At 40.3% G+C, this 26,703-nt stretch overlaps 2 protein-coding genes across 3 annotated transcripts; both read left to right on the top strand.

Annotated features, from left to right (window-relative positions):
- Nucleotides 1–828: 828 nt before the first annotated feature.
- LOC113017194 (uncharacterized) lies at nucleotides 829–20,427 on the top strand. Its single transcript, XM_080295846.1, has 5 exons — nucleotides 829–951; nucleotides 2,787–2,887; nucleotides 3,700–4,086; nucleotides 5,744–5,826; nucleotides 20,359–20,427. The coding sequence occupies exons 2-5, from the start codon at nucleotides 2,800–2,802 to the stop codon at nucleotides 20,425–20,427; spliced, it is 627 nt and encodes a 208-aa protein (XP_080151972.1). The 5' UTR covers nucleotides 829–951; nucleotides 2,787–2,799.
- Nucleotides 15,155–25,519, top strand: LOC113018989 (programmed cell death 1 ligand 1-like). Of its 2 annotated transcripts, XM_080298706.1 has the most exons (6): nucleotides 15,157–15,374; nucleotides 20,359–20,498; nucleotides 22,901–23,251; nucleotides 23,779–23,859; nucleotides 23,958–24,065; nucleotides 24,135–25,519. In XM_080298706.1, the coding sequence occupies exons 2-5, from the start codon at nucleotides 20,432–20,434 to the stop codon at nucleotides 24,062–24,064; spliced, it is 606 nt and encodes a 201-aa protein (XP_080154832.1). In that variant the 5' UTR covers nucleotides 15,157–15,374; nucleotides 20,359–20,431; the 3' UTR covers nucleotide 24,065; nucleotides 24,135–25,519. The 2 variants fall into 2 exon arrangements, with proteins under 2 accessions (XP_080154833.1, XP_080154832.1); XM_080298707.1 differs by having other exon boundaries at nucleotides 15,155–15,374; nucleotides 23,958–25,519.
- The last annotated feature ends 1,184 nt before the right edge of the window (nucleotides 25,520–26,703 follow it).

Genomic DNA, 26,703 nt, shown 5'->3' on the forward strand with positions numbered 1-26,703 from the left:
ACGTTTTATTTTTTAAACACGTGTTTTCAAAATTGGAGTTCAAGTTATTTTTACTTCCAACAGTGTTAACATACTACACAGGTCATGAACAAGATTTTTTTTAATTTTCATTGTAAGTGGGCTAAAGCAGTTAATTAAAAGTAGTCTAACATAAATGTAAATGCTGTAATTTGATTATTTTAATAAACCGTGCAACCTGGATGGATTTGATGCTGGCGTGACCACAGTGCACACGTCTGCTGTTGCTCACAGTGGTCCAAGGGACCGCTCAGGGAGTTTGTGTGTTCGCTCAGATACATGAAAAATTAGAGGGAACATTACCTGGGTTCCCTCTTTACTCTGGCAACTGGTACAAAGATAACAGCGCACAGTCGTCATCAACAGTGTGTGATACAACTGCACATTCAATTCTCCATCTTGGGATTATTTTCTTTTGCTGAGGCATGCACTGTGCAGCGATTTGGGACCTGGAGTAACAATGGAGTTGCGGTATTTGTCCACATCAATTTTGAGGAAATTCATTAAGCTGTTTTCTAACTCTGTTAGACTACACTACACGCTACTATGTCACTGGTGATTACAACACAGCTTCAGTTATTCTGTTTCATGACACGGGGCACAAACCCAGTAAACCTCAGTCCCAGAGCCGCAAACAGGAGGTGTGGGACTTTAGCAACTGGATAAACCAAAAGAGATCTCGGAATGTTTTTGTTGTGTCCTCATGGCGACCAATGACACGCCCCAAAATTACGCATGACGTCTTAATTAGATCGTCTCCCTGACAGCCACTCAGCAGTCGTGTTTAGGAGTTTAGGAGAGTTTAGGAGGAAGTCCGAGTCGCCCCGTCAGTCTCTGCACTTGTTGTTATGTCCCGGCTCAGCTCGTCTTCTTACACGTTTCCACTCTGGACTTTAATCTTGTGCTCGGCTTTCTTAATCACACCTGTTCAAGGTAAACCGATGTTTTACTTAAACTCTGCTTTCAGCTTAAAGCTAACTTTAGTGGGTACTATGACTGTCGTGTCTGCAAGGAGTGGGTGAAATAATCGCTGGTTTGTCACAGCAGGTTGGTCCAGAGTTAAACTATTCTCAGCTATGCTGCAAAATATTACTGACGCTTTTAACTTCTAATAGCAGCCCATGCACATTGAGTGGAAGAAGACTGTGTCATGATTTATGATGTTAATACATATTACAGTAGCTAAATCATAAACATTATTAATGACCAATAAATGATTTATGGTTTCCACTGCGGGTAAAAAGTCATATACTGTTAGTCAACCCCTAAAACAAGACTATAAAATGTGATGTACTGCCAGAGTTCAGTCAGCTACAGTCACTATCATTGCTTACAATAATGATATTACACACATAAAATATAGCTACAGTATAACATGGATAGACAGGATTTAGTGAGCTGCAGTCTATACTCCCATGATATCCCAATATCATGTAATAGAGATTTCAGACACATATATTTATTACCGTAAGGAAATAAATCTGCAAATATAAAATCTGCTCAGAATTATTTCTGGACAACAGCTGATGTTTTAAAACTTACAATCTTCTTTCCTCAGTCTGAGGATCTTTGTTCAAAAGCAATAATAATGACAGATGTGTCTTGTACTGTAGATTGTGTGTCGACAAAGTTGTAAAAACCCCGATCTTCCACACAGTCAGAGGCTGCAGGTCATTTGCAGTTATTTCAATGTGAACTGCTCTGGGAGAATCACCCCAGAGACTCGTGCTGAATGTAGAGCACAGAAACTAAAGTAATGATACCAAACTTGATATGATACGATTAATGTTCGGCTCATTCTGTCCGACTGAAGCATTTTTTTTCTCTGCTGAGAGGCCAAGAATTCATCTATGAACTATTTATGCAAATTATAGTATAGAATGTGAAGTTATACTGTTGGCTGCTGTTGTATCTCAGAATGGTTTTAACCTTATTGTAATCTGTACTGATCTGATGCCATGCATCAGCTCACCTGTGTTTGTAGTGTGCTGAAGAACAAATGCTTTTACAAGCTGATCAGACCGGAGCGTCTGGTTTCACTCACTGCCATACTGCCTCTGTCTCAGCTCCAGCAAACTCCCATAATCTTGAACAAGCTGAACTATAAATTATTGATGCATGCCTCAGTCTTCACTGCTGTTTTGGTGCTTGTAACTTTTCTGTCCTAGAGATAAATATCTAGACACGCGTCACTGGATTCAACTGAATTCCAACCATTTGTTTAAGCTTTTCCCACTAATGTGCTGTTTATCAGAGATGAAGACGTCAGCTGCTCCTGTAAACACAGTTGCTAAAATCTTCTCTGCTGGAAAACCGTGATGATGTTTCCATGTAACAGAGGTTCAGTCAGTTTTACACAGAATTTCATTTAGAAAAGAAAAACTTAGTTTTTTTTAATCCAGCAACATTTGATTTTTGTCTGATTTTGCCAGATTTGACCACACTTTCCTGTTCAGAATAAATAAAAACAGATTTATGATGGTTTGTGGGGATTTCTAAAGCATGTTCCTGTAAATTACCTCTGCATGCTGCTCACTGTGTTGTATTTTTCTGATTTCAGTTTAGTTTTCAATCGTTTTAGAGATTTTTAGGTGTTGCTCAGGATTCCCCTCACTCTTGAACTTAGTAGATTTCTGTTGGTTGTTGGTGTTGTTGCTCGCAGCCACCAGCTAACATTAGTAGTTGGTCAGTATCGTAGCGGCTGACATGCTGCTGAACATGCAGCATGTCTGTGTGTTGAGATGTAACAGTTATATTTTTGTCTGCAGCCTGAATGTGAAGATGAAGAAGAAGATCTGGATCATGGATTTCATGCCTTTCCTTGTGGTCCCACTGTGGACTTCAATTCTTCACTTGGATTTTGTTAAAGGTAAATAACGTTTCTATTACGTTCTAGTTCATTGGTATAGCACAGACTCTGTGTTTACTTTATTTACTGTATTTCCATGAATGTTAGCACACATTTCAATAAACCACTGCATCCATTTCACATTTTCCTACAAAGAATTGAAAGCAATAAAATGCAGCTCACTACTTCCACAGCTTTGTATTCACAAGCTGCACGGTTTATTTCGCAGACCAAATTTAATGCTGGGATATTTTAATGTAGTCCTTGCTACTGTCTTGCTTAACATAAGCATTCCTACCAGGTCATGAGTATTTGGTCTTATTTGGAACAAGTTCTGAATGTTGTGGGACAAAGATTTATTTGCTGCTTTGTACATTGTGCAGTTCTGACGTCAACCAAGTCTTTAAATTTAAGAATATTACATTTGAGGAAAAGTGGATTTGCTGGTTCTCTTGAAGTGGTTTTACTTATTATCCTTATTGCTCTTCTTTGTAGAATGTATGTGTTTCCCCACACTTACACAATATATAATTCAAGGAAGTCTAATGGGACAATACTGCGTGTGTACGTATGTGTGTGTATATATATTCTATTGATCGAATATGTGTGATTCCCAAATATTATCAATTTTGTTTGTACTCAGTTTCAATGTTGATTTATTATAGTCAAACCAAGTTTGTATCCTCAGCAAACAATAAGATTTTCAATTAGTTTGAAATTTCACATATATGTCAGTAATGTACAATATGGACAGGAGCATGTCAGGAAAAAAAAACAGTTCTGATGTTGTATAAAGTTGTGAGTGTGTCTGCTCCTCTCTGTCTCCTCAACAGGATCATTTGTAGTGGATGTGACACAGAGCTCCTATCAGGCAGAGGAGAACCACAACATCACACTGGAGTGGACGTTCACCACCAAACCAGACACGTCCCTCTCAGCACTGAAGGTCTTCTGTAGCCTGAATAATGGCCATAAATACTGGACTTTTTATCATCTTTTTGATGGTGTCGAGTTCTCAGAGGATGAAGAGTTTTCAGGACGAGTCCAGAGTGACAAAGACGCCCTCAGAGAAGGACGAATCAGACTCCAGCTGTCCAGACTCAGGACTGAGGACTCGGGTCTGTACCTGTGTGAGGTGGACACAGGTTATGGCCGCGGCTACAACAGCTGCAGACTCACCGTCTCTGGTAAGACAATTCATTTATACACATGTGATCACTGTGAGCTGTTAAAGAAGATCAAGGTTGACTCCAAACATAAAAAGATATCTGTAAATCTTACATTTAGTTTTTTAGAATGGCAAAAAAACATAAACCAAATGGTAATTTAGCGTTCAGTAATTAATATAAGATACAAGCTACAGAGTTGTTATAAAGTAAACGTTTGTACCAGTTTGTCAGCATTTTTATTTCTGCTTTAAAGTTGGACATTTTAACATTATCTAATGTTACTGACTTGAATTTTATGTGACGCAAATCTAAAAGTATAAATGGATCAAACACAACATCAGGGCAAATTGGTTTTAAAATAATTTCACATCAACTTTAATATGTCTAGAAAATAAGCTTTAAATTAATTCATTCCCATAAAAATATAAATAATTCATATTCATTGTTTGGTGGCACATATTTTTGCCATGACTTCAGTTGTGGGTCCTGCTCATTTCCATTAGTGGCTCTGGAAACACCTTTATAGTGTAAGCGTACCATGAAAGCCCTCAGAGCTCAACTGTGGAGTGGCTCTCCTCCTGAGATGTATTTTTGGATTTTTGACCAAACAACTTTGCATAGACTGTTTCTGCACTCATGCACTTTTCTACTTTTCTACTAAGCTGATTATGCTGACTATACACACATGTTATAATGAATGTGCAGCTCCATTTGTGAGACTACTAAGTCACTTTGTTTCACTGTATTATTACTTATTATTGATGTATATGTGTATTTTGTTTTTATATCAGAACCACAGGCGACAGAAACAACTCAACCACCCACAATTATTCAAACACCAGATGCGAATAAAGAGACCAAAGTTACAGGTGAAGAAAAGACTGAATTCTTTATAACTTTTAAAAACACTGTGATTATATGTTGTTATGTAAAGTACAGATTAACTACATAATGCAGACCAAAATTCACAGCTGTATTTTTTTTACAAGACGGTAAAACAGTTTTTCAGACATGGATTTATCCTGGTTCCAGACTAAAAGGAGCACTACGATTAATCCACGTCTGTGAAACTGAGTCTGTATATTGTTGAGGTGAAAGTGCTGCAGCTCACTGAACAGAGTTAAGTCAGAGACAGATGTGCTCATGCAGATGTCTTGATGGTTCTCTTCAAGGTGAAAAAAACAAAGTTTTTACTCACAGAGAGATGAGAGGTGAAAGAAGTGGAACTGATTCATGTCAGAAACAGATTAGTAATAAATCATAATGTAAACAACACAAAAATATATCTATTAACTACAGCCTTAGTCTACAGTGGGTTTGATTAAAAAAAATCTATAAACATGAGACAATGTTCAGTTTTCTGGTTGCTGGGAGGGAGACTAAATCGAACCCTGTGATCGCTCATTAAAAAATATATTATGAAGCTACTTTTCATAAACACCATGTCACAGTCCTGGGTCAGCTGATCAAGTGTTTTCAGTGTAGTGGCTTTTCTAGTTTTTTTTTATTATGTTTATAAATTCATGCCTAAGTTTGTATGAGTTCAGGACTTCCAGCATTAAAGTTGCTGTTTAAGTTTAGCCTGATCTTTCAGTCCTGCATTTGGGTCGTCACTCTATAATCACACCGTGCTACTTTTGACACAACATAAACATTGAATTGTGTTTTTCTGTGTCTGTGCTGCTCTAACTGTCTGTTACATCTTCAGGTAAAGTCTGGACAGGACTGATCACTGCTGTGGTAGTTGTCTGCTTCGTGCTGATCCTCGTGATTTTGAGGTTCAATGAACGAGTAAGTCTAACAGAGACAAAGTTTATTTTCTTCTAAGTTTTATAAAAACTGTAAATATAAAACTTTCAGAGCACTTTTAACAGAATTTAGTTTGTTTTCAGTCACAGTTTTGTAGTTTGTTAAACTTGTCATTTTCAGCATAACTCTGTGAATCTTTAAATTGTCTTTCAGTGTTTAAACAGAGTGAATCCTCCTCACACACGGAAGTGTTGATGGTTTGATGAAGAAGGTTTAAATGTGAATGAAAGCAGCACAGAGTCAGGAGTAGAGAGGTCCTTGAAGCTGCAGATCAGACTGTAAAGATTGTTGAGGAGGAAGAAGCAGATGTGAAGTTTTCAGTGTGACAGCATGTTGTCTGACTGACAACAGTATAAATGTGGGAGTAGAAGGAAGGACGAGAGCAGCCTGATGTGAACAGACGGAGCTCTGATGTTTGTCACAAACTGTGCAGCCGACCTGGAGCTACAAGCTGGTTTACCTGAAACCTTCAGACTGAACACACAGAGCTCCAGCTGTGAGCTGCTCATCAAACTCAACACGTTTGACTAAACTGATCCAGGGTCAGTGCATGAACATTGCACATGTGCACAGAGTCAATAACAAAACACTCAAGTTAGTGTTTTGGAAAATGATGTTTTATTAGTGAATGTATTTGTTTTGTACCAAAGTGTTTAAATATATACTATATTCTAAACTATGTAATATATTTAAACTGAATTCGTATAAAGTAATTAAATTTGTTGATCTTTTATATTTCTCTGAGACTGAAAGAGACAAACTTTGATGTTGCTGATGGATGAAATATTTCCTGTTGGTGGTGCAGCAGAAACTGGACAGCCAATAAAATGTTCTGAGAACTTCAGGGGTCTCATAAAACAGCATCACTGCAGATCAGCCAGTAGATGGCAGCGATCTCCTAAATCAAGATCTGCTTCCACCTCCTCCTCAGTCTTTCAGCTGAATCAGACGGCTGATTTATTCATAAACACACATTTCTGTTTCTGTAAATAATTTGTTGTTTCCTGAGTTTGAGCCTCTTCTAGTCTCTCGTTGCTCTTCAGTGTGTGAGCCCGGCTGTGACAGTGTGTCACTACATACACCATGTTTATCATAGTCAGTGATTGTTTTCTGTCCTTATTGTGTACTGACTGCACTCAGGTGTAAGGTCAGTAACACTTTTTAAATATCACAACACAGACTTCCTGTATCTCGTCCGTCAGCCTGAAATAAATAACGACCCACAAGAGCTTGAAGTGAGACTTTAATAAGGTGTTGTCATAACACCAGAAGGCGTGCAGTATAAATATCATAACTCAACAACAATGTAGGATTTTCAGATTCATGCCACAAGTACGTCTGCTAAAAATCTCACATAGGTTTTAATTGTGTAATACTGATTTTACCATTAGAGGGAGCCACAGATCAAAATGTGTCCATCCAGCAAGAAAGAGGAAGGAAATGAAAGACCCTGAAGTGAACACGATGTGTTTCAGTCTGTAGAACAAAGTTAAACACGAACTAGAAATGTGTCCCACATTTCAGATATATACAAGTTTGTATGTGATGAAGCTGTTAACATCCACCAGGACACCAGTGAAGTACTGAAGGTACAGCTGTGTTTTAGCTGCGTGTTAAACCAGCAGATGTGCCAGATGTGTGTGTGTCAGTATATTAAAGGTGTGTATTCTGTGTTGTGTGTGTATATATTTGTTAATAGTATAATAATACATAACATCGGTCACAGTAGACATGGCAAGCTGTTTCACAATTGATAATTCAGTTATTATTATTATTATTATTATTATTATTATTATTATTATTATTATTATTATTATTAATTCCATGTTTCAGTATTTTGTCCCACAGCTGGTTCAATAAAAGGATTTTCAAATGCTGAAGCTTCTCTCATCTTTTTGTTTGAGCTCATGTACACTGACCCACACTAAAATGCTTCTAGAGTAGAGATATGAATCTAAGAAATTAGAAGCAGAGAAACACAAATCTTGAGCTATATTTGTTCTCTTTCCCCCAAATCTGTTGCATGCTTCTGAGCCACTCACAAAATGCTCCTAATGAGCCTGCAAGCAGCAACGTACCATTCAGCACCCATTTGATTAAGTTTTGGTTTTTATCAGATGTGAAAAGCACTGAGTGTGTTTCAGGTAAATATGCACTTTTTTCATTTTAATTCAGGTTAGGTTATTGTCCTTCATTGCTCAAAAATTTAAAGTCATACTTTTTGATCAGAGTGTAGCCTCAAGTCATTGAAATGTCTGGGATATTGATGTGGTCGGTGCATTAGCATAGCGGGTTGTTGATGAAATGAACAACAGGAGCAGCAGAGGGACAACAATGGTTATACTTGTGGAGTCCACTCACAATTTCCCCTTGTCATCTTTTCTGACTGTTTTCGCCTAGTTTTAAATTTTGCTAGTGTCAGTGTCACTGCTGGTAACATGAGGGGATACTTAGATTCTACATAGGACACAGCTGCTGCTCATTGGCCTCATTTACTACCTGGGCCCAGTCAGCAATCACCTCTCTGAGGTCATATAAGCTGGGGGTGAACTGGATGTGGGAGGGTGGTTTTCTCTGGTGTCTCAGCTTTGTGTTCTTGGTGTGTGAGTATCCTGCCTGAAGTGTGATGTTGTGGAAGCAGTGTAGCTGCTTTATGTGAGTAGTGTGGGCTTGTGGGCCTCAGCAGCAGTAAAGCTAGCTTTTTCTAGTGATAGGGTGAGCTTGTGGGCCCCTGGAATTTCCTCTTTGTGGTGTGGAGTTTTTTGTTCGGTTGTTGTGTTCTTTATTGTTGCAACTAGTGATGGTGGGATGAAGCCTCGTGATGAACTGGAGCTTTCCATCCAATTGGTCGACTCATGGTTCGAAGCATTGTGATGATTCATTTGCTCTACTGCGCCATCAAGTGGACAATTCAAGTGAAACATGCTCTGTGATTATAATGTGATGTGTAAACCTCTAAACTCAAATTGTTTTTGTGGTTATTTATCCCGAATATTGTCTCAGTATGTGTTGGGAGAAAACCCTGCAAAAACCCAGGAGGAATAAAGACACAATGAGACAAAGTTACTTTCTGTGCTAAACGTGTACACGGGTGAGCTGCTGAGAACAACCCACGCCATGGACAGTGGCTTGGCATTCTTTATAGGCACAGATCACAGAGACAGTGAGAACAGGTTAAGAAAATAATAAACAGATAAAATAAAACAACTCCATATATGGTGCTAGTCTAGTCAGCAGAGAGCTAGGAAAGATAAAACAATCTGAAACAATATGTCCTTGCTGGGAAAGTGAAAAAGACACTTCTACTAAACTAATCTAAACACAGACAAAGGGCATCTTTGTACGTTTAAAAGAAGGTAAAAAAACACAGAATCATTTTTCCTCTAACAGTATGTTTGATCCAAAAGAGAAAGTGGAAACTATCGGGTCAGTTTTGGTATGATTGTGTAACTGTTAGGGCTGTTATCATCACTGATTTGTAGAATCGATTTGAATCGGGGAAATTTTGCCTCAGACAGTCAGAAATATTATAATTATATTATAATTCACATCATGCATCAGTACATTTTTTTTATATCTATAAAAAAGCTGAAACTTGCGAGACTTTATCAAAGGTGTAAGCATCACAGCAGATGCCTTTGTGTCAAAGTAACTGAGGATAAAACACAAAAAACATGAAGCTGATTTTCTTGGCCTGGGATTTTATAAAAATATTCTGCAGTGGATCAAAAACGAAAGAAAACCATTAATCAACACATGAACATTACCTGATGCTGCTGAAGTGAAGCAAAGTTACAGATGTTTTATTAGTGTTAAGGTTCAAAATTGAGGAGGGAGAGTACAAACCACCCATGGTCCAGAGGATCTTGGTCCAACAATGATTTTAATGAACACACGTGTGGGAAGACACTCTGTACGCAGACAGCCAGTAGTCCTCGACTTAATCAAAGCATAAACAGATATTTTATAGCATCAGGGTTTGATTTACTGACGCCCCTTCATGCGTCACAGATACATTTTATACATAGATCAGATCAACACCACCATGGCTTTTCACCCAGAAAATCATCTTCTATTTTCATGGCTGGTACTTTCCGTTCTTATCTTAAAGTGAATTGTTCCTCTTTCTTGCCGAGACAACAAGGACGGTTCCTCTTTTACCGAGACACTTTTGCAGTTACAACCAGACATGACTAATCTCTCCTCTAAATAAATCTAACTAATGTGTGTGTATGTGTTGACCTCACATGCTCTTTGTGTCACCTCTTCACCTCCAACCTGCTGTGTCTCGTCCTCAAATGCTCTTTCTCAATTCACCTGTTGCACTTCTGACCTTTCACTAGACCAGAAGCTCACTGAGACTATGTGTATGTCTTCTACTAAATAAATGTTTTAACCAAGAACCTCTACTAAAACCTTAATATAAAATGATCTGATATATAAGTGTTTTGTAAGCATGTATTGCAATTCCTTCTATGGCTCCAAGTCACTTGCACAATAGATTGTCCGAACATCGCGCCGAACAAAGCTTCCGACCCCCAATTAATTGACCGAGCTCCAACTCTTTAATAAGCACAGATATGCATTGTGTATAAAATAGTCATAACTGCTTAAGGCCTTCTTAAAGCTATCTGTTACATTGTTAAAGCCTCGTCTTAGCCTGCTGCTCAAAATAACTTCCTGCTTCTGCAAAACTCTCCAAGCCTGTTTCCTGTCCTGTTACTTTTAGCCTTTCTGAAAGACACACTGTTTAAACCTCTAAACACAATATAAACTCCAGATTATATTATTAATGCAATGGTAATGATGACAATTATTTAACAATAGCAGTAAAATAATTTCCCTGCTCCACATTAGCGACACAGCTGAGCGTTTTGCATAATTTTAAAAAGGTAAAATTTGATCAGTAGCCTATTGAACAGTAGAAAGCGACCGACAGCGCTGTAAACAGCGGCAGACTTGTGCGTAACAAGCAAGCGAATAACCCAGAAAACAGATTTTTAGATGGGGAAACTGTTCTTGAAGTACTGTGTGAGAGAGAGCTGTGCATGAAGTGGGATTTTTATCGTGGTGGAAGCAAAACAGCAAAAGTCAGAGGGAATTCATGATGATGTTTATGTGAAGCGTAGTTTGAACCAGCAGCAAAAGAAGATCCAGTCAGTATTGTTTGGAGAGAGATAAAACCTGCAGCTTCAGAATCGGCGCAAAAAGGGCGTAAACACAAAGCGTGGACCCGCCGAAACACCAGCGTCAGCGAGCTGTCGGCTTTCAGCCCCGACCGTGTCCGTGCCGTCGGGTGAGAAAGGTGACATGTCACTGATTCTGATCCGCGGGTCCGCGCTTTGTGTTTACGTCTTTGTGCAGAATCCGTGTTCCTGCTCTCATTTACTGTTTTAGCTGTTTGGTGGTTGTTGAAATGTAGTGAGGTTTAGCGTGAGATTCTGGCTTTTCAGGCAAAATAAATTTATAATCGATATCACGTTAACCAAGCTACAATCGATTGTAATCGATAATCAAAACCAACCCCTAGTAACTGCGTAATACATCTGGATAATGACACAAACTAATGTGTGTGGTGCTTCACTTTTTAATAAACTAAAAAGACAGAAATCAGATTATAGGATGTTGTTTATTTATATTATGGTGCTTATCATTCGTGATATTTATCCGGTCGTTAAGTGATGACGTGACGAATCCTACTTCCGGGCCTAAACTAGTCTGCGTTTAATATGGCTTTTTTGTGTTGTTAACATGTTTAATATTTTGTATTTTCTTCTATTTAATCTCAAAAAGCTCCTAAAACAGTCAGTAATCACTGTTGACCTCCCTCGGCTTTTATTACCACGAATCATTTCTTTAAGCTCAGTTTTTAAAACCTTAGGATGTAACTACAGCCCAGCCCATGCAGCAGTATATGAATGACTAACCTCGTATTGTGGATGGATTATCTCAGTTGTTCTCCTGGCTGAAGTTTGGTCCTTTTACAGCATCCTGCCATGCGATTACATTTGTTCCTGACCACCGAGAACACTCACATTAACTTTTATCGAGTGGAAAAAAAGTTAGCTTGTTTATATTATGCTAACATAGCTGTGTCGCTAGCGGTCACGTAGCACATCATTATATACCAGCTAGCCAAACTTCAGTAACCCTACAAACGTCACTGCTGTTTAGTTTTCTGTCTTCATTTATGTTGGAAGTGATAGCAGAGCTGTACGTTTGAATTTGTTTCCAAAACCCCACAGTCAGGACATGCTATATTGTATTTAGATAGAAGCTAGCGAGCTAACTCCATGCTAACTTCTAACTCCATTAAATGTCATAAATTCCATTTTCATGGATGCCTGGATGTTAAACTCAATTGTTACACCTGGTAGAGCAGAACGCTGATCATTTTATTAAAGATGAAAGACTTTAGACAGTTTTTCAACTCTCAGTAATGCCATAGTGATCGTTTGATATATGGACCTGCAGCGGAGTTTAGGTCCAGACACGGCTAGTGACGTCAGACTTAACGATCGGATTACTGTGTGCATACTTTATTAGAAGAGATGAGATTTAAAAAAAAAAAAAAATCTCTTCCTTGCTGGTTCCATCGAACAAGAAATGCTCATGTAACACGTACGTAATCAAATTCCACAACACAACGTGATGGGGGAAACAGCTGTGTTTTGCTGCCCATTTTATTTCGAATAGTTCAAAGTTTTCTTGGTTTTATGCTGGTGCATATCTGAGTATCAAATGGTGCCACAGGTCAGACTCCAGCAGGTCTGTCTGGAAACAGCAGACAGAGGAAACCTGCACCACAGACGCTGATACTGCAATGCTTTAAAAAAGCATATGTTTGAGGTAAGATTTCATTTTCTGTACTGTCACAATCCTGGCTGAAAGGGAAGAGCAAAATAAGACCACATGACTGATATGAAACAAAACTGTCTTTAATAATGCAGCAGTTTTATTAGTCAGTCTATTTCAGTGTGATGAAGAATGTGTTCATAGCATTTCTCTCAATATCTCATTCAGGAGTCGTCACTGAGGTGTGTAGCTGCTGTCCAAAGAGTTTCAGTGAGTTAAACACCCCCCACAAGCATCTGTATGAAGACTGTGGAGGAAGTCAGTGAATGTTCACATTCCTAAGCAGTGTTGGGCAAGTTGTTCTGCTCGCTCTCTCTTGCTTTCTCTCTCCCCACCCCCAGTGTTGCCAACTCCTCAGTAAGGAAAATCGCTATTGGTTGTCCTAGAAGTCGCTAAATGACGTCATAGCCTAATTTGCATAATTGATCATGCTAATCTAATTGTAACCTATGTTGTTGGAGACAGAAATAACATCGTGGAAGAGACATAAAGTGAGTAAAAAAACGTCCTAAATGCATTTAGAGTTTATTTAGAACGACAAATTAAATTTCTTTTAGCAATTATTGTTTTTTTAATGTCACAATTCCAACCCTGCTCCTTTACCTGGGCTTGGACCGGCAAGTGACCCGAAAGAGAGAGAGAGAGAGTGTGTGTGTGTGTGTGGTTTTAAACCTTGTGATCCACAAAACAGCATAAGAGTAAAAGAGTAAAAGAAGAACTGACTGCGTTACAGCACCTGCTGCTTGTTGAGACGCTTTCACGTCTTTTTTAGCAACTTTCTTTAGAAAAAAAGACGCTAAGGGGTCTGAAAACTGGCTAAATATAGCGACAAAATCGCTAAATTGGCAACACTGCCCACCCCTCTCTGGTATTTGTGAGCGCGTTCTCTCTCCCCACCCCTCTCTCTCTCTGTGAGCTCTCTCTCTCTCTCTCTCCTCCCCCCCCCCCCCGCCCACCTCAAAACGGTTGCAAATATTCATACCTGGGCGGGATTAAGAAATCCGATTATGCGTAAGGCAACAAGCATGTGACTTCCAATTGCGGGATTAAGAAGTCCGATGATGCGTAAAGCAACAAGCATGTGACTTCCAATTGCGGGATTAAGAAGTCCGATGATGCGTAAAGCAACAAGCATGTGACTTCCAATTGCAGGATTAAGAAGTCCGATGATCAGTGCTTTAAGTGGCCCAAAAGAGGTGCCGGTACTCTATTTTTTTTCCGCCTCCCCTGAGGTAACAACAACTATATTGAATGGGTTTTATATACAACAGTCAACAGACAACCTTATACAAAATAATAAATCATTTTATTAGTTTGTGGATTTGCTTGAGCTAGAAAGAGCTACTGAACATAAATAAAATGTGCAAAAAGGTATTGAAATTTTTTTTTTAACAAAATGTACATAAAATAAATTATAAACTAATTTGTATTTTGCTCTCTCTTGAGTCACTGCTGCTATCAGCAGCAGCACTTGTAAAGTTTTTTTTTACACAAAATGTATATAAAATAAATTATAAACTAATTTGTATTTTGCTCTCTCTTGAGTCCCTGCTGGTATCAGCAGCAGCACTTGTAAAGTGTACCTGCTGAGCTTGGTAGTTCTCCCATACTGCTTTCACTGTTCTCTCACTTGAAGCAACCCAACGCACTGATAAAACACGGCCTATGACAAGGTGACGTTGTCCAACATTGCGCTTTCACGTCCTTTTTTTTTTTTTTTTTTTTTTTAAGCGACTTTCTTTAGGAAAAAAGAGACGCTAAGGGGTCTGAAAACTGCAACACTGCCCACCCCTCTCTGGTATTTGTGAGCGCCTTCTCTCTCCCCACCCCCCTCTCTCTGGTATTTGCGAGCGCCTTCTCTCTCCCCACCCCCCTCTCTCTGGTATTTGTGAGCGCCTTCTCTCTCCCCACCCCCCTCTCTCTGGTATTTGCGAGCGCCTTCTCTCTCCCCACCCCCCTCTCTCTGGTATTTGCGAGCGCCTTCTCTCTCCCCACCCCCCTCTCTCTGGTATTTGCGAGCGCCTTCTCTCTCCCCACCCCCCTCTCTCTGGTATTTGCGAGCGCCTTCTCTCTCCCCACCCCCCTCTCTCTGGTATTTGCGAGCGCCTTCTCTCTCCCCACCCCCCTCTCTCTGGTATTTGCGAGCGCCTTCTCTCTCCCCACCCCCCTCTCTCTGGTATTTGCGAGCGCCTTCTCTCTCCCCACCCCCCTCTCTCTGGTATTTGCGAGCGCCTTCTCTCTCCCCACCCCCCTCTCTCTGGTATTTGTGAGCGCCTTCTCTCTCTCCCCCCCCCCTCTCTCTGGTATTTGTGAGCGCCTTCTCTCTCTCCCCCCTCTCAAAACGGTTGCAAATATTCATACCTGGGCGGGATTAAGAAATTCGATGATGCGTAAGGCAACTGGCATGGGACTTCTTAATCCCGCCCAGACCTCAGTTGTGTGTGTGTGTGTGTGTGTGTATATATATATATATATATATATATATATACAGCTGATGAGCCTCACAGTGCATTTGGACAATTCGCGCGAAGCTGGTAGGGACCGATTGGACTGCAGCTTCGCTTCAGTCAGCAAACGGAACTTTTGATCGTCTTTAATGTCCCTGAACAACTTCTATTTTAAGGACTGTTTCCCACTGGAGTTTCTCCTTTGATCAGCTTGGACTTCTGTACAGTGTAAGCGGGTGTTTCCAGCTACCAGCTGCATGTTAGTGTAGATTACACTGAATTTTAATCACATACTGGCGGATGTGAAAAAGCTAATTTTCTTTCGCTATGGGCTTTAATTCTGTGCTCGGGTTTCGTCTTAATCATACCTGTTCAAGGTAAACCGATGTTTTACTTAAACTCTGCTTTCAGCTGAAAGCAAACTTTCGCACGCGTAAAACGTCGTGATTCCCCGACCCTGTTCGGTTAAGTTTTGGGACTTTGGCTGTATCCCAATTCAGGGTCTGCAGCCTTAACGGTCCTCAAGGGCCGCGTACTCAAAGACCGCTAAGGCCGGAAGTGCGAGGCTTGTGAAATGGGACGGTCTAGCCTCCATAGCGCTGCCCAGGTTGCCTAGCAACCATGATCCTGACAGCTGGAAACGTGTCATACAGCTTTGTTTAACAGAAATGAAAGAGAAAATCTTTTGTTCATTTGTTTGTTTGTTTCTACATGAGCTTTGATCATTCTCTGTAAGATTAAGCTCAGCTATTGAACGGCGTATATTTTAAAGTAAAGGCTTTAAAACCAAGTTAGTACAAACGTCACTAATGTCACATAACTTTGCTGATGTTCTTCGTTATTAAACATTTGCACATAAATAAGTGACATAATATTCAGTACTTAAAGTTTACTCTTTGGCCGCCCCTCATCCGCTGTTTTTGCTAAAAAAAAAAAAATAATTATCCACACCCACCGCCGCGCTATGCATTCTGGGATATGTTGGGCCACATCCTTGAAATTCAGGGAAATGAATGGGCTGACGTAATCGGCCTTAAAATGCGGCCTGTAAGGCTGCAGACCCTGAATTGGGATACAGCCCTTATATACCTAAAACACAGGTATGATCGTTTGCTCGGACAGGAAAAAGTTAAATATTTCGTGATACTATGACTGTCGTGTCTGCAAGTTCATGTTTAAGGAGTGGGTGAAATAATCGCTGGTTTGTCACAGCAGGTAAGTCCAGAGTTAAACTATTCTCACCTATGCTGCAAAATATTACCCACACCTTTAACTTTTACTAGCAGCCCATGCACTTTGAGTATAAGAAGTCTGTGTCACGATTTGTCATGTTAATACATATAACATAATACATATAACCATTCAGTGGTCATTTTTAATGAATAAAATTTATGATTTTATGTGATTTATGGTTTTCACTACCCTTAAAAATCATTGTCTGGAAATAAATCTGCAAACATGAAATCTGCACAAAATTATTTCTGGACAACAGCTGATGTTTTAAAACTGACATTCTTATTTCCTTCAATCTGAAGATCTTTGTTTTTTGTTCGGAAGTAAGAAAAATGACAGATGTGCCTTGTAGTGTGGATTGTGCGTTGACAAATTTGTGTTCTGGTATCTCAGAATGGTTTACACCTCAGGGCGATTTGTAGTGATCTTATGCACGGAGTCCATAAATCACCTGTGTTTGTAGCTTGTTAGTTTAGCTGAAGAACAAATAATGCAGTCTCTACCTACAAGGTGATCAGACGGAGCGTCTGGTTTGACTCAGTATCATACTGCCTCTGTCTCAGATTTGTTTCCTGCTCAGTTCCAGCAGACTCTCATAACAGCGTATGTCCCCCCTCGGCCAACGCGGATGCAGCCTGTGACACTCTCCACTCAGTGGTCAGCAGACTGCAAACACAATCTCCGAGAGCCCTTCTCATAATATCAGGGGACTTCAATCATGCCTCTTTGGACTCCACACTGCCCACCTTCACCCAGTATGTGACCTGCTCAACCAGAGACAATAAAACACTGGACTTACTGTATGCCAATGCTGAAGAGGCATACAGTTCATCACCTCTCCCTCCACTGGGCAAATCTGACCACAACCTGGTGCACCTTGTCCCTGTGTATGAGCCCTTAGTGCGCAGGGTGCCACCAGCCACCCGCACAGTACAGAGATGGTCAGAGGAGAGCGAGGAGGCTCTTAAGGACTGTTTTGAGTCGACTGTGTGGGAGGTGATCTGTGACGACCATGGAGAGGACATCGACAGCCTTACTACATGCATTACTGACTATATTAATTTCTGTGTGGATAACACCGTACCTACCAGGACTGTACGGTGTTTCTCCAACAACAAACCTTGGATTACCCCAGAAATTAAAGCTGTCCTCAAGCAGAAGAGGAGGGCCTTCAAATCCAAAGACAAAGAGGAGTTGAAAAGGGTGCAGAGAGAGTTGAGGGGACTGATAAGGAATGGGAAGGAGAAGATGGAGAACCAGCTTCAACAAAACAACGTTGGTGAAGTCTGGAGAGGCCTCAGAACCATCTCGGGCCACAAACATCAGAACTCTCTGCCTGGGAGGGATGTGAGGTGGGCAAATGAACTGAATCATTTCTTCAACAGATTTGATTCATCCATGAGGCAGTCTTCAACACCGGCTGCAGACTCACCCACCCCCACTGCTGCTGTTCCACCTCTGACACCTCAAACACTTCACACCTCCTCTATTCACCCTGCTCACTCCCCCCCACCCCCAACAACAGCATCCAATACACACTCAACACAAGGCTCCAGCCTGTCTCTCTCAACCACCCAGGTTAGGAGGGAACTGAGGAGGATTAATGGCAAGAAGGCAGCGGGTCCAGATGGCATCAGCTCGAGGGTCGTCAGGTCCTGCGCGGACCAACTGTGTGGGGTGATGGAGCACCTCTTCAACCTGAGCCTGAGGTTGGGAAGAGTCCCACAGCTCTGGAAAACCTCCTGTGTTGTACCAGTGCCAAAGACTTCACGCCCCAAGGACCTCAACAGCTACAGGCCGGTGGCTCTGACATCCCACCTGATGAAGACCCTGGAGCGGTTGGTCCTGGCTCAGCTTCGGCGCCTAACAAGCTCATCACTGGACCCACTTCAGTTTGCCTACCAGCCTGGCATTGGAGCAGATGATGCCGTCATTCACCTCCTACATCGTTCCCTCGCTCACCTGGAGACCGCTGGAAGCACTGTGAGAATCATGTTCTTTGATTTCTCCAGTGCCTTCAACACTATTCTTCCCTCGGTTCTGAAGGACAAGCTGGAGAACTCTGGAGTGGACCATCACCTCACTACCTGGATTTTGGACTACCTCACCGACCGACCACAGTATGTGAGGACTCAGGGCTGTGTGTCGGACAGGGTCGTCTGCAGTACGGGGGCCCCACAGGGAACGGTTCTGGCTCCGTTCCTCTTCACCATCTACACTGCAGACTTCTCCCACAATTCCACCCAGTGCTTCCTGCAGAAGTTCTCTGATGACTCTGCAATAGTCGGCCTCATCACTGATGGGGACGACAAGGAGTACAGAGGTCTGACCCAAGACTTTGTGGACTGGTGCCAGCTGAACTACCTCCAGATCAACGCCAGTAAAACCAAGGAGCTGGTGGTAGACTTCCGCAGGCACAAGCATTCTCCACTGCAACCACTGAACATCCAGGGTATGGACATTGAGGCTGTGGACAGCTACAGGTACCTTGGTGTTCATCTGAACAATAGACTGGACTGGACTCATAACTCAGACGCCCTCTACAGGAAAGGGCAGAGCAGGCTGTACCTGCTGCGGAGACTCAGGTCGTTTGGGGTGGAGGGCCCACTCCTGAAGACCTTCTATGACTCTGTGGTGGCTTCTGCTATCTTTTATGGTGTGGTCTGCTGGGGCGGCAGCATCTCTGCTGGGGACAGGAAGAGACTGAACAGGGTGATCCGAAGGGCCAGCTCTGTTCTAGGATGCCCTCTGGACCCAGTGGAGGTGGTGAGTGACAGGAGAATGGCGGCTAAGCTGTCATCCCTGTTGGACAACATCTCCCACCCCATGCAGCAGACTGTGACAGCACTGAGCAGCTCCTTCAGTGGGAGACTGCGGCACCCACGGTGTGGGACGGAGAGATTTCGCAGGTCTTTCCTCCCCACTGCTGTCAGACTCCACAACAAAGACTTTAACTGAACAAACACACACATCCACACATGTGCAATAACACTAAGTGCAATAATCTTTTCTGGCATTGTTGTATTTTTACTCAGTTGTATATAGCATTCGTATTCTATTTTTATCTTATTGTATATTTTTATTCTATTTTATTCTACTGTATATAGTATATTATTTTATTCTATTCTGTACAGCTGTGTACTGTATTTATTCTTATTGTATTCTAATTTTTGCGTCATAACTTTTGCACTGTCCACTTCCTGCTGTGACAAAACAAATTTCCCACGTGTGGGACTAATAAAGGTTATCTTATCTTATCTTATCTTAATCATGAACAAACTGAACTAAAGTATTATAAATTATTGATGCATGCCTGAGCCTTCAATGCTGTTCTGGTAACACTTCTGTCCTAGAGGTAAATCTCTTTACTGACGTCACTGGATTCAACCAAATTTCAGTCATTAATTTATGGTTTTCACGCTAATGTGATGTTTACCAGAGCTCAAGAAGTCAACTCCTCTTGCAAACACAATTGGTAAAATATTCACTGCCAGAAATCCATGATGATGTTTCCATGTAGCAGAGGATCAGTCGGTCTCCTACACCCAATTACATTTAAGGAAAAAGCAGGTTTTAATCCAGCAACGTTTGATTTTGCCAGATTTGACAACAGTTTCATGTTCAGAATAAATAAAAACATATATCATGGTATGTGTGGATTTCTAAAGCATGTTCCTGTAAATTATCTCTGTATGCTGCTCACTGACGTTCTTACTGTCTTATATTTTTCTGATTTCAGTTTAGTTTTCAATAAATCAGAGATATTAGGTGTCGCTCAGGTTTCCCCTCGCATTCTTAGATCTAGTAGATTTCTGTTGGTGTAGTTGTTGCTCTCAGCCACCTGCTAACATTAGTAGCTGGTCAGCATCGTAGCTGCTGAACTAAATTTTATTCGTCATGTCGTTTTACAATCAAAGTGTCAATATAAACTGAGCAGCATGTCTGTGTTGAGACGTAACAGTTATCTTTTTGTCTGCAGCCTGAATGTGATGATGATGATGATGAGGAGGAAGAAGAGCTGGTTCCCCACAGACTGTTAACAAGATGACAACATGGATTTCATGCCTTTCTTCATGGTCCCACTGTGGACTTTAATGCTCCACTTGGGTTCAGTTAGAGGTAAATAATGTGTTTCTATTACAGACTCTACTTTTAGTTTGTCTTTTTTTTAACTGATGCTAAAATTGATTGTAGGTATTGAGCCAGTTTTTGCATGTTGCATCTTTCCAATGTGACAGTGTTTTTAATTTTTGATGATTTTAAAAATGGAGATGGCATTTCCAGTTAGAGCAGGTTTGTTGAGACTCTGGATAAGAAAACACTGAATGTGGAGACAAATAGTCCAAAGAAATAAAGGCTAGGGAAATTTTCCTGAAGACTATTTAAAGAAATGACAAAACTGCCTAGGAGTTCAGGCTGTGTTTAAGAACAAAGGTGGTCATAACAAATACTGACTTTCTAGTTCATTAGTAAGTAAGTAAAACTTTATTTATATAGCACCTTTCAAGATAAAATCACAAAGTGCTTCACAGAAGCTAAAACCTAAAAATAAAAATCAACCAAAAGCAAATTTAAAAAGATGAGTTTTTAGCTGTTTTTTAAAAGCGACCACGGAGTCCACAGATCTCAGGCTCAAAGGGAGAGAGTTCCACAATCTGGGGGCCACAGTTCCAAAAGCTTTGTCGCCTTTTGTTTTCAGCCTCGTGTGTTGGACAGCAAGCAAGCCCTGGTCACATGACCTCAGGGACCTGCTGGGAATGTATGGATGTAAACGTTCACTTATATATGTTGGTGCTTGTCCATGGACTTAAACTGGATTCTGAATTTAACGGGGAGCCAGTGCAGCTGAATCAGCAGGGGTGTGACATGGGAGTACTTGGTCAGAAGCTTTGCAGCAGCGTTCTGAACAACTTGCAGACGCTCCAAAGAGGCTTTACATAAACAAGTAAACAAAGAATTACAATAGTCCAGACGAGATGAAACAAATGCATGAATGACGATTTCTAATTCGGAGCGCGACTCAGCAATATTTCTCAAGTGATAAAAACAGGAGCGAACCAAAGATTTTACATGGGCATCCAAAGTCAGGGCTGAGTCAATACTAACACCAAGGCTCCTGATAGACGGTTTGGCAAATGTAGCAAGTGGACCCAAGTTTTCCATAACACTAGGTACAAAATTTTTAGGAGCACAAACAAGAACTTCAGTCTTCTCCTCATTTAGCTGAGGTAAGTTTCCAGTTATTATTGTACAGACTCTGTATTTATCTTATTTACTGTATTTTCATGAATGTTAGCAGACATTTCAATAAATCACTGCATCGTTTCACATTTTCCTACAAAGAATGCAATGAAGGACAGCTCAATAGTTCCACGGCTTTATATTCACACGCTGCACAGTTTATTTCTCAAACTATTTTTTTTTTTAAACAAGTAAAATAATGTTCTCCATGTGGAGTGCTTTGAGGTCAATCCAGCACTGTTATGGACATTTTATAAATATAAAATCGCAGCAGTCTTTTACATTTATATTTCTAGTTGAATTTTGTTTTATACATTAGTTTACACATTTTAAAAGATGGTGGTGAGATGTATGTTTGGAGACGTGTCATTGACAAAAAGACTGGAGGCCGAGCTGAAGCTTGAACACAAAATGTTGGAAATGTTTGGATTAAATCATCTGTAGGTGGAACAAGGATGGCCAGAGTAAAACGTGGAGTTATACTGTTGGCTGTTGTTCTACTAGTATCTCAGAATGGTTACTGTGTTTGGACATTGCTTCATATGGAGTTATTTCTATGTGACAAACACCTTGATTAAAATTTTAAGCTTGGGTTACTTTAGCTGTAAAAATGAAGAAAAGACTTCAGTATAATTCATCACCTTTACAGGTGTCCCACACACCAACTCCTGTGACTGTAATACTGTGATATTTTACATTAGTCCGTACTACTGGCTATGGATTCCTCTCAGGTCATTAGTATTTGGTGTTATTTTGAACAAGTTCTGAATGTTGTGGACCAAATATTTGTTTTCTGCTTTGAACATTGTCAACAAAGTCTTTAAATTTAAGAATATGACATTTAAGGAAAAGTAGATTTGATAATTCTTTTGAGTTGGTTTTATTTATGATCCTTGTTGTTCTTTTTTGCAGAATGTATATTGGATGGTGTGTTTACAGGTGTCTCCCCACATTTACACAGTATATCATATACAGAAGTATAATAGAACAATACAGAGTATAATAATGTTTGATTTCAGAGATTTTAACTTTACAGAGCATTGAGAGAGACTTTGAAATTTTGCCTTTTAACTTACCTAAAATGTGGAATCCAGGATAGTTTGTGCTTACTCAAGAAACATAATTTCAGATACTCTAATTCAATGTTATTTATTGTCAGTTTACTATTGGTAGAATATATGTCGGTAATGTACAATATGGACAGAAACATGTCAGGGGGGAAAAAAACACAAGTTGTATAAAGTTGTGAGAGTGTCTGCTCCTCTCTGTCTCCTCAACAGGATCGTTTGTAGTGGATGTGACACAGAGCTCCTATCAGGCAGAGGAGAACCACAACATCACACTGGAGTGGACGTTCACCACCAAACCAGACACGTCCATCTCAGCACTGAAGATCCTCTGTAGCCTGAATAATGACTTAACTCTGTATTATCTTCGTGATGGTGTCGAGTTCTCAGAGGTTCAGGACAAAAAGTTTTCAGGACGAGTCCAGAGTGACAAAGACGCCCTCAGAGAAGGACGAATCAGACTCCAGCTGTCCAGACTCAGGACTGAGGACTCGGGTCTGTACCTGTGTGAGGTGGACACAGGTTACGGCAGTGGCTACAACAGCTGCAGACTCACCGTCTCTGGTAAGAAAATTCATTTATACACATGTGATCACTGTGATCTTAGACCAGAAATTGAGATAAGAATGTACTTATTAATCTAACATCAAACAAAATAATTTTTCTCTTTTCACAGCTGTTATGAGTATTTTTTTTTTCCTTGTACACACATATTTCCATTTTATATACATGCATAGTTGTGTTCAAATTTTTCATCTTCAATGACTTTAAAACAAGAGTTGGGCACAAGTTTGAGTCATTGTGAAGTTTGTTTACTGAAGATCCAAAAAACTCAAAGATCATCAGTTTGATGTGTGGGAAAAAGAGCAGCATGTTGTTGTGGGACTGCAAGTTTGTGCCATCACCATGTGAGCTGCTTAAAATGTGACAATAATTTAAAAGAAATTCACGTTGACATCTTTTTGGACATTAGCACCAACTTGAACATTTCAATGTTATTCTGTGGTTCAAAACTCAAATGTCAACATTCTGGTTCTTACGTCTTTATTCTTGTACCTATTATGACTCAACTGATTTTTGTGGTTTTCTAGATGCAAAATTTGCTAAAACCTCAACAACGACACTGCTGCTTTTCCCAACTCCAGATCCTGAGGACATGACTCAGAGACATGGTGAGAAGACAGTCCAACTTTTCTCTGCATCATTCTTCTTTAGGTTGTGTATTTGTGGTGAGCTCTTTTTTTTCCTTTTTCTTTTTTTTCTACATCAGCAGGTCGATCCTGGGTCCCTGTGGTCATTGTTGTCATCACCGTAACATTAGTTTTGGCTCTCGCTGGTTTTGCTGCATATTTCTCTCCACGTCTTGCAGAAACGTAAAGTAAGAAACAAACAAACATGTTGTTGCTTCTTGCACCGTCAGACTGACTCATTATTCTACTTCTTTCAGCAGAAGCATCCAGAGGATGATGAGACACAAAAACAACCACTACCAGTCTAGCTGCTGTACTCAAAGGAGCGTTGGTCTTAATGGAGCTGAGAGAGATTTATCTTTCCTGGATCTTAACATTTATGTTGGATTCAAACCATCAACCACAGGGTGACACTCGGGCCCAGCAGCACTGAGATCATCATAAGGTCACTCCTACAAAAGGATGTGAGATTGACTTGAACTTTGACCCCAGCTGAAGATTCGAGCCTCATCCAGCTTATTTATTGAGCTCATTTTCAGACAAACAAAGTGACGTACAAGAAAACCCAGAGTGGAAGATCAGAGGATCTAAACAGGAAATATTTCTTACAGACGTCTTCAGTCAGAGTTGCTGCTGTCAGACTCTGGAGGATCTGCTTGGAAACATCAAGCAGTGAAACTGATGGATTTCCTCCTTCAATACAAAACTGTGAAGTTCAGCCTGGAGAAGAAATACTCCTCTGCCTCACTGTCAGCGTGTTTAATGAATTTACTTACTGGTTCTTTGTTTGTTTGTTAAAGGTGAACTTAAACCTTTCAGTGAGACCTCAAAGTGTCTCTGATGGACTAATTAAAGGGTTAAAATCCTTCCTGATCATCACTGTGCTGGGCTGACATAGATCATTCCCAAACAAGCAGTCTTTTCCATTCCATTTGCATTCATTACAGATGACAGTGGATATTTCCAGCACAGTTCATGTGGAAAGTTCGGGGGGAGTCACCTGAAAATTGTGTTGGTGACACAGAAGACTGGAAAAGCACCAACAAGTTTTAAAGTAACAGAAAGAGAATTTATGGAGCTCATAAGGAGAACTCCTTTGTTTTACTGATCTCACTGTATGAAAGCAGACTTTGTTACCACAGCTGATGAGCTCTGATTGTTTTTTGTTTTCTTTCATCTTTACTATCTGAGAGAACCTGAGCTATAAGCTGATTACTTTAAACACCCTTCGTTAATCATCTGCTGCACTTTATAAACATCCAAAACAAGGTGATTTACATCTCTGGATTTTTAAAGCTACAAATAATTCATTAAGTTTAATGTTAAACTTCCTGCTGGTCAGGACTCGATGTTCAGTCTGTAAAGGTTAGTCTGATTTGTGATCATGTTTTCAGTTTAGTGCTGAGAGTTGTGAGTGTAAAAGTGTTCCAACGGTTTTATTTATTAATTTTTATTAAATCTTTGGTCCATTTTTAAGTCTTAAAGTTTTACATTTACAGTGTCTTCACTGTGTTGCTGAACAGACAAACAGGAACTTTAATGCTCCATGTTCATTATGTGTCACTGTAATTAAGTAGACATGTCTTTTACTACCGAATGTAAGATAGAAGATGTAAGAAATTTTAAAATTAAATGAGAGATGATAAAAGCTTCACTTGTTTTACTGGAGATGAAATGTTGATGTTCACCTTAATTCTGACTCATCTTTTCAGTGCAATACCAGAGCTGGACACTAGAGGCCACCTTCTGATTTCTGTTTTAAAGCAGTAAACGTTGTCACTGATTTGTTCCACACATGAGTGTGAGTCTACGCTTCCTACGTACAAACACGTCTCTGCAGCCTCTGTGACTGCTGCAGTCAGTGGGAGTTATTGTTAATGTCCTGCAGGCCTGTAGGGGGCGACAAACAGACTTTAAAAGTAGCTACAGCCCTCGAGGCCTGGAGTTCGACACCCCTGAGCTACAGTGATCAACTTCCTTTTAAAGTGTTTTGAATGAGCGTTTTGTCCATCACCATCAACAGATACAGCAGTCCCCTGTCAATCACAAGTTAAGCCTACCGTAAAGCAGGCCTGTCCTCATGTTCTTTACTCTAATGGGACTATCGTTACCAACTGAAGGTCATGTTGTATCAAATGCTCCTTTTATCTGTTGCTCATGAGGAAAATAAATTACCAGACAAACTAATTTAAAAAAAAAATACAGAGAAAATGACTCTTCTCTCTTTTTTAGAGTCGAGTCCTGAGGATCTAAAGTTTGGAGATCAGTGACAGAGATTTAATTTTGACAGTCTTGAATTTTCGTTCACATTCATAAACATTAAAACAAATCTTCTCACTCGGCTCCACAGCTTCAGGATAATACAGGATGGATCTGTATTAGGTTTGTTTACAGGTGGAGCTGCAGAAACCTATTTGCTGCTTTTTTCTAGACTTGGGCATCACAGTTTGATCGGAGTGTAACTCTGACTTGTTGAGATATTAGCATTACTTCTGTTACAGTCTTATTTTATATTCATGTAGCACAATGAGTACTGTATTTCCATATTACATTATTAGCCACTGTCACTGTTAGTAGCCAATCACATTAGATATCTGAGCATCCCTGACTCACTCACCTGTTGCCGTGCGCATCCAGCTCTTCGGTCACCTGACGTCCCAGCTGTCACTGGTAGGACTTGCCTACATGTAGCTGCTGCCTCAGCCTGAATTGGCGAAGTTACATTCAATCAAGATGGTCTGGCATGCTACAACTTTATAGTTGTTAAGTTCTGGCTACAAGTATACCATCTGGTACATTTTTTTTTATTATTATTATTATTATCAT

The sequence above is a fragment of the Astatotilapia calliptera genome, chromosome 3, assembly GCF_964374335.1.
Source record: "Astatotilapia calliptera chromosome 3, fAstCal68.1, whole genome shotgun sequence".
In the NCBI taxonomy this organism is placed as follows: Eukaryota; Metazoa; Chordata; class Actinopteri; order Cichliformes; family Cichlidae; genus Astatotilapia; species Astatotilapia calliptera.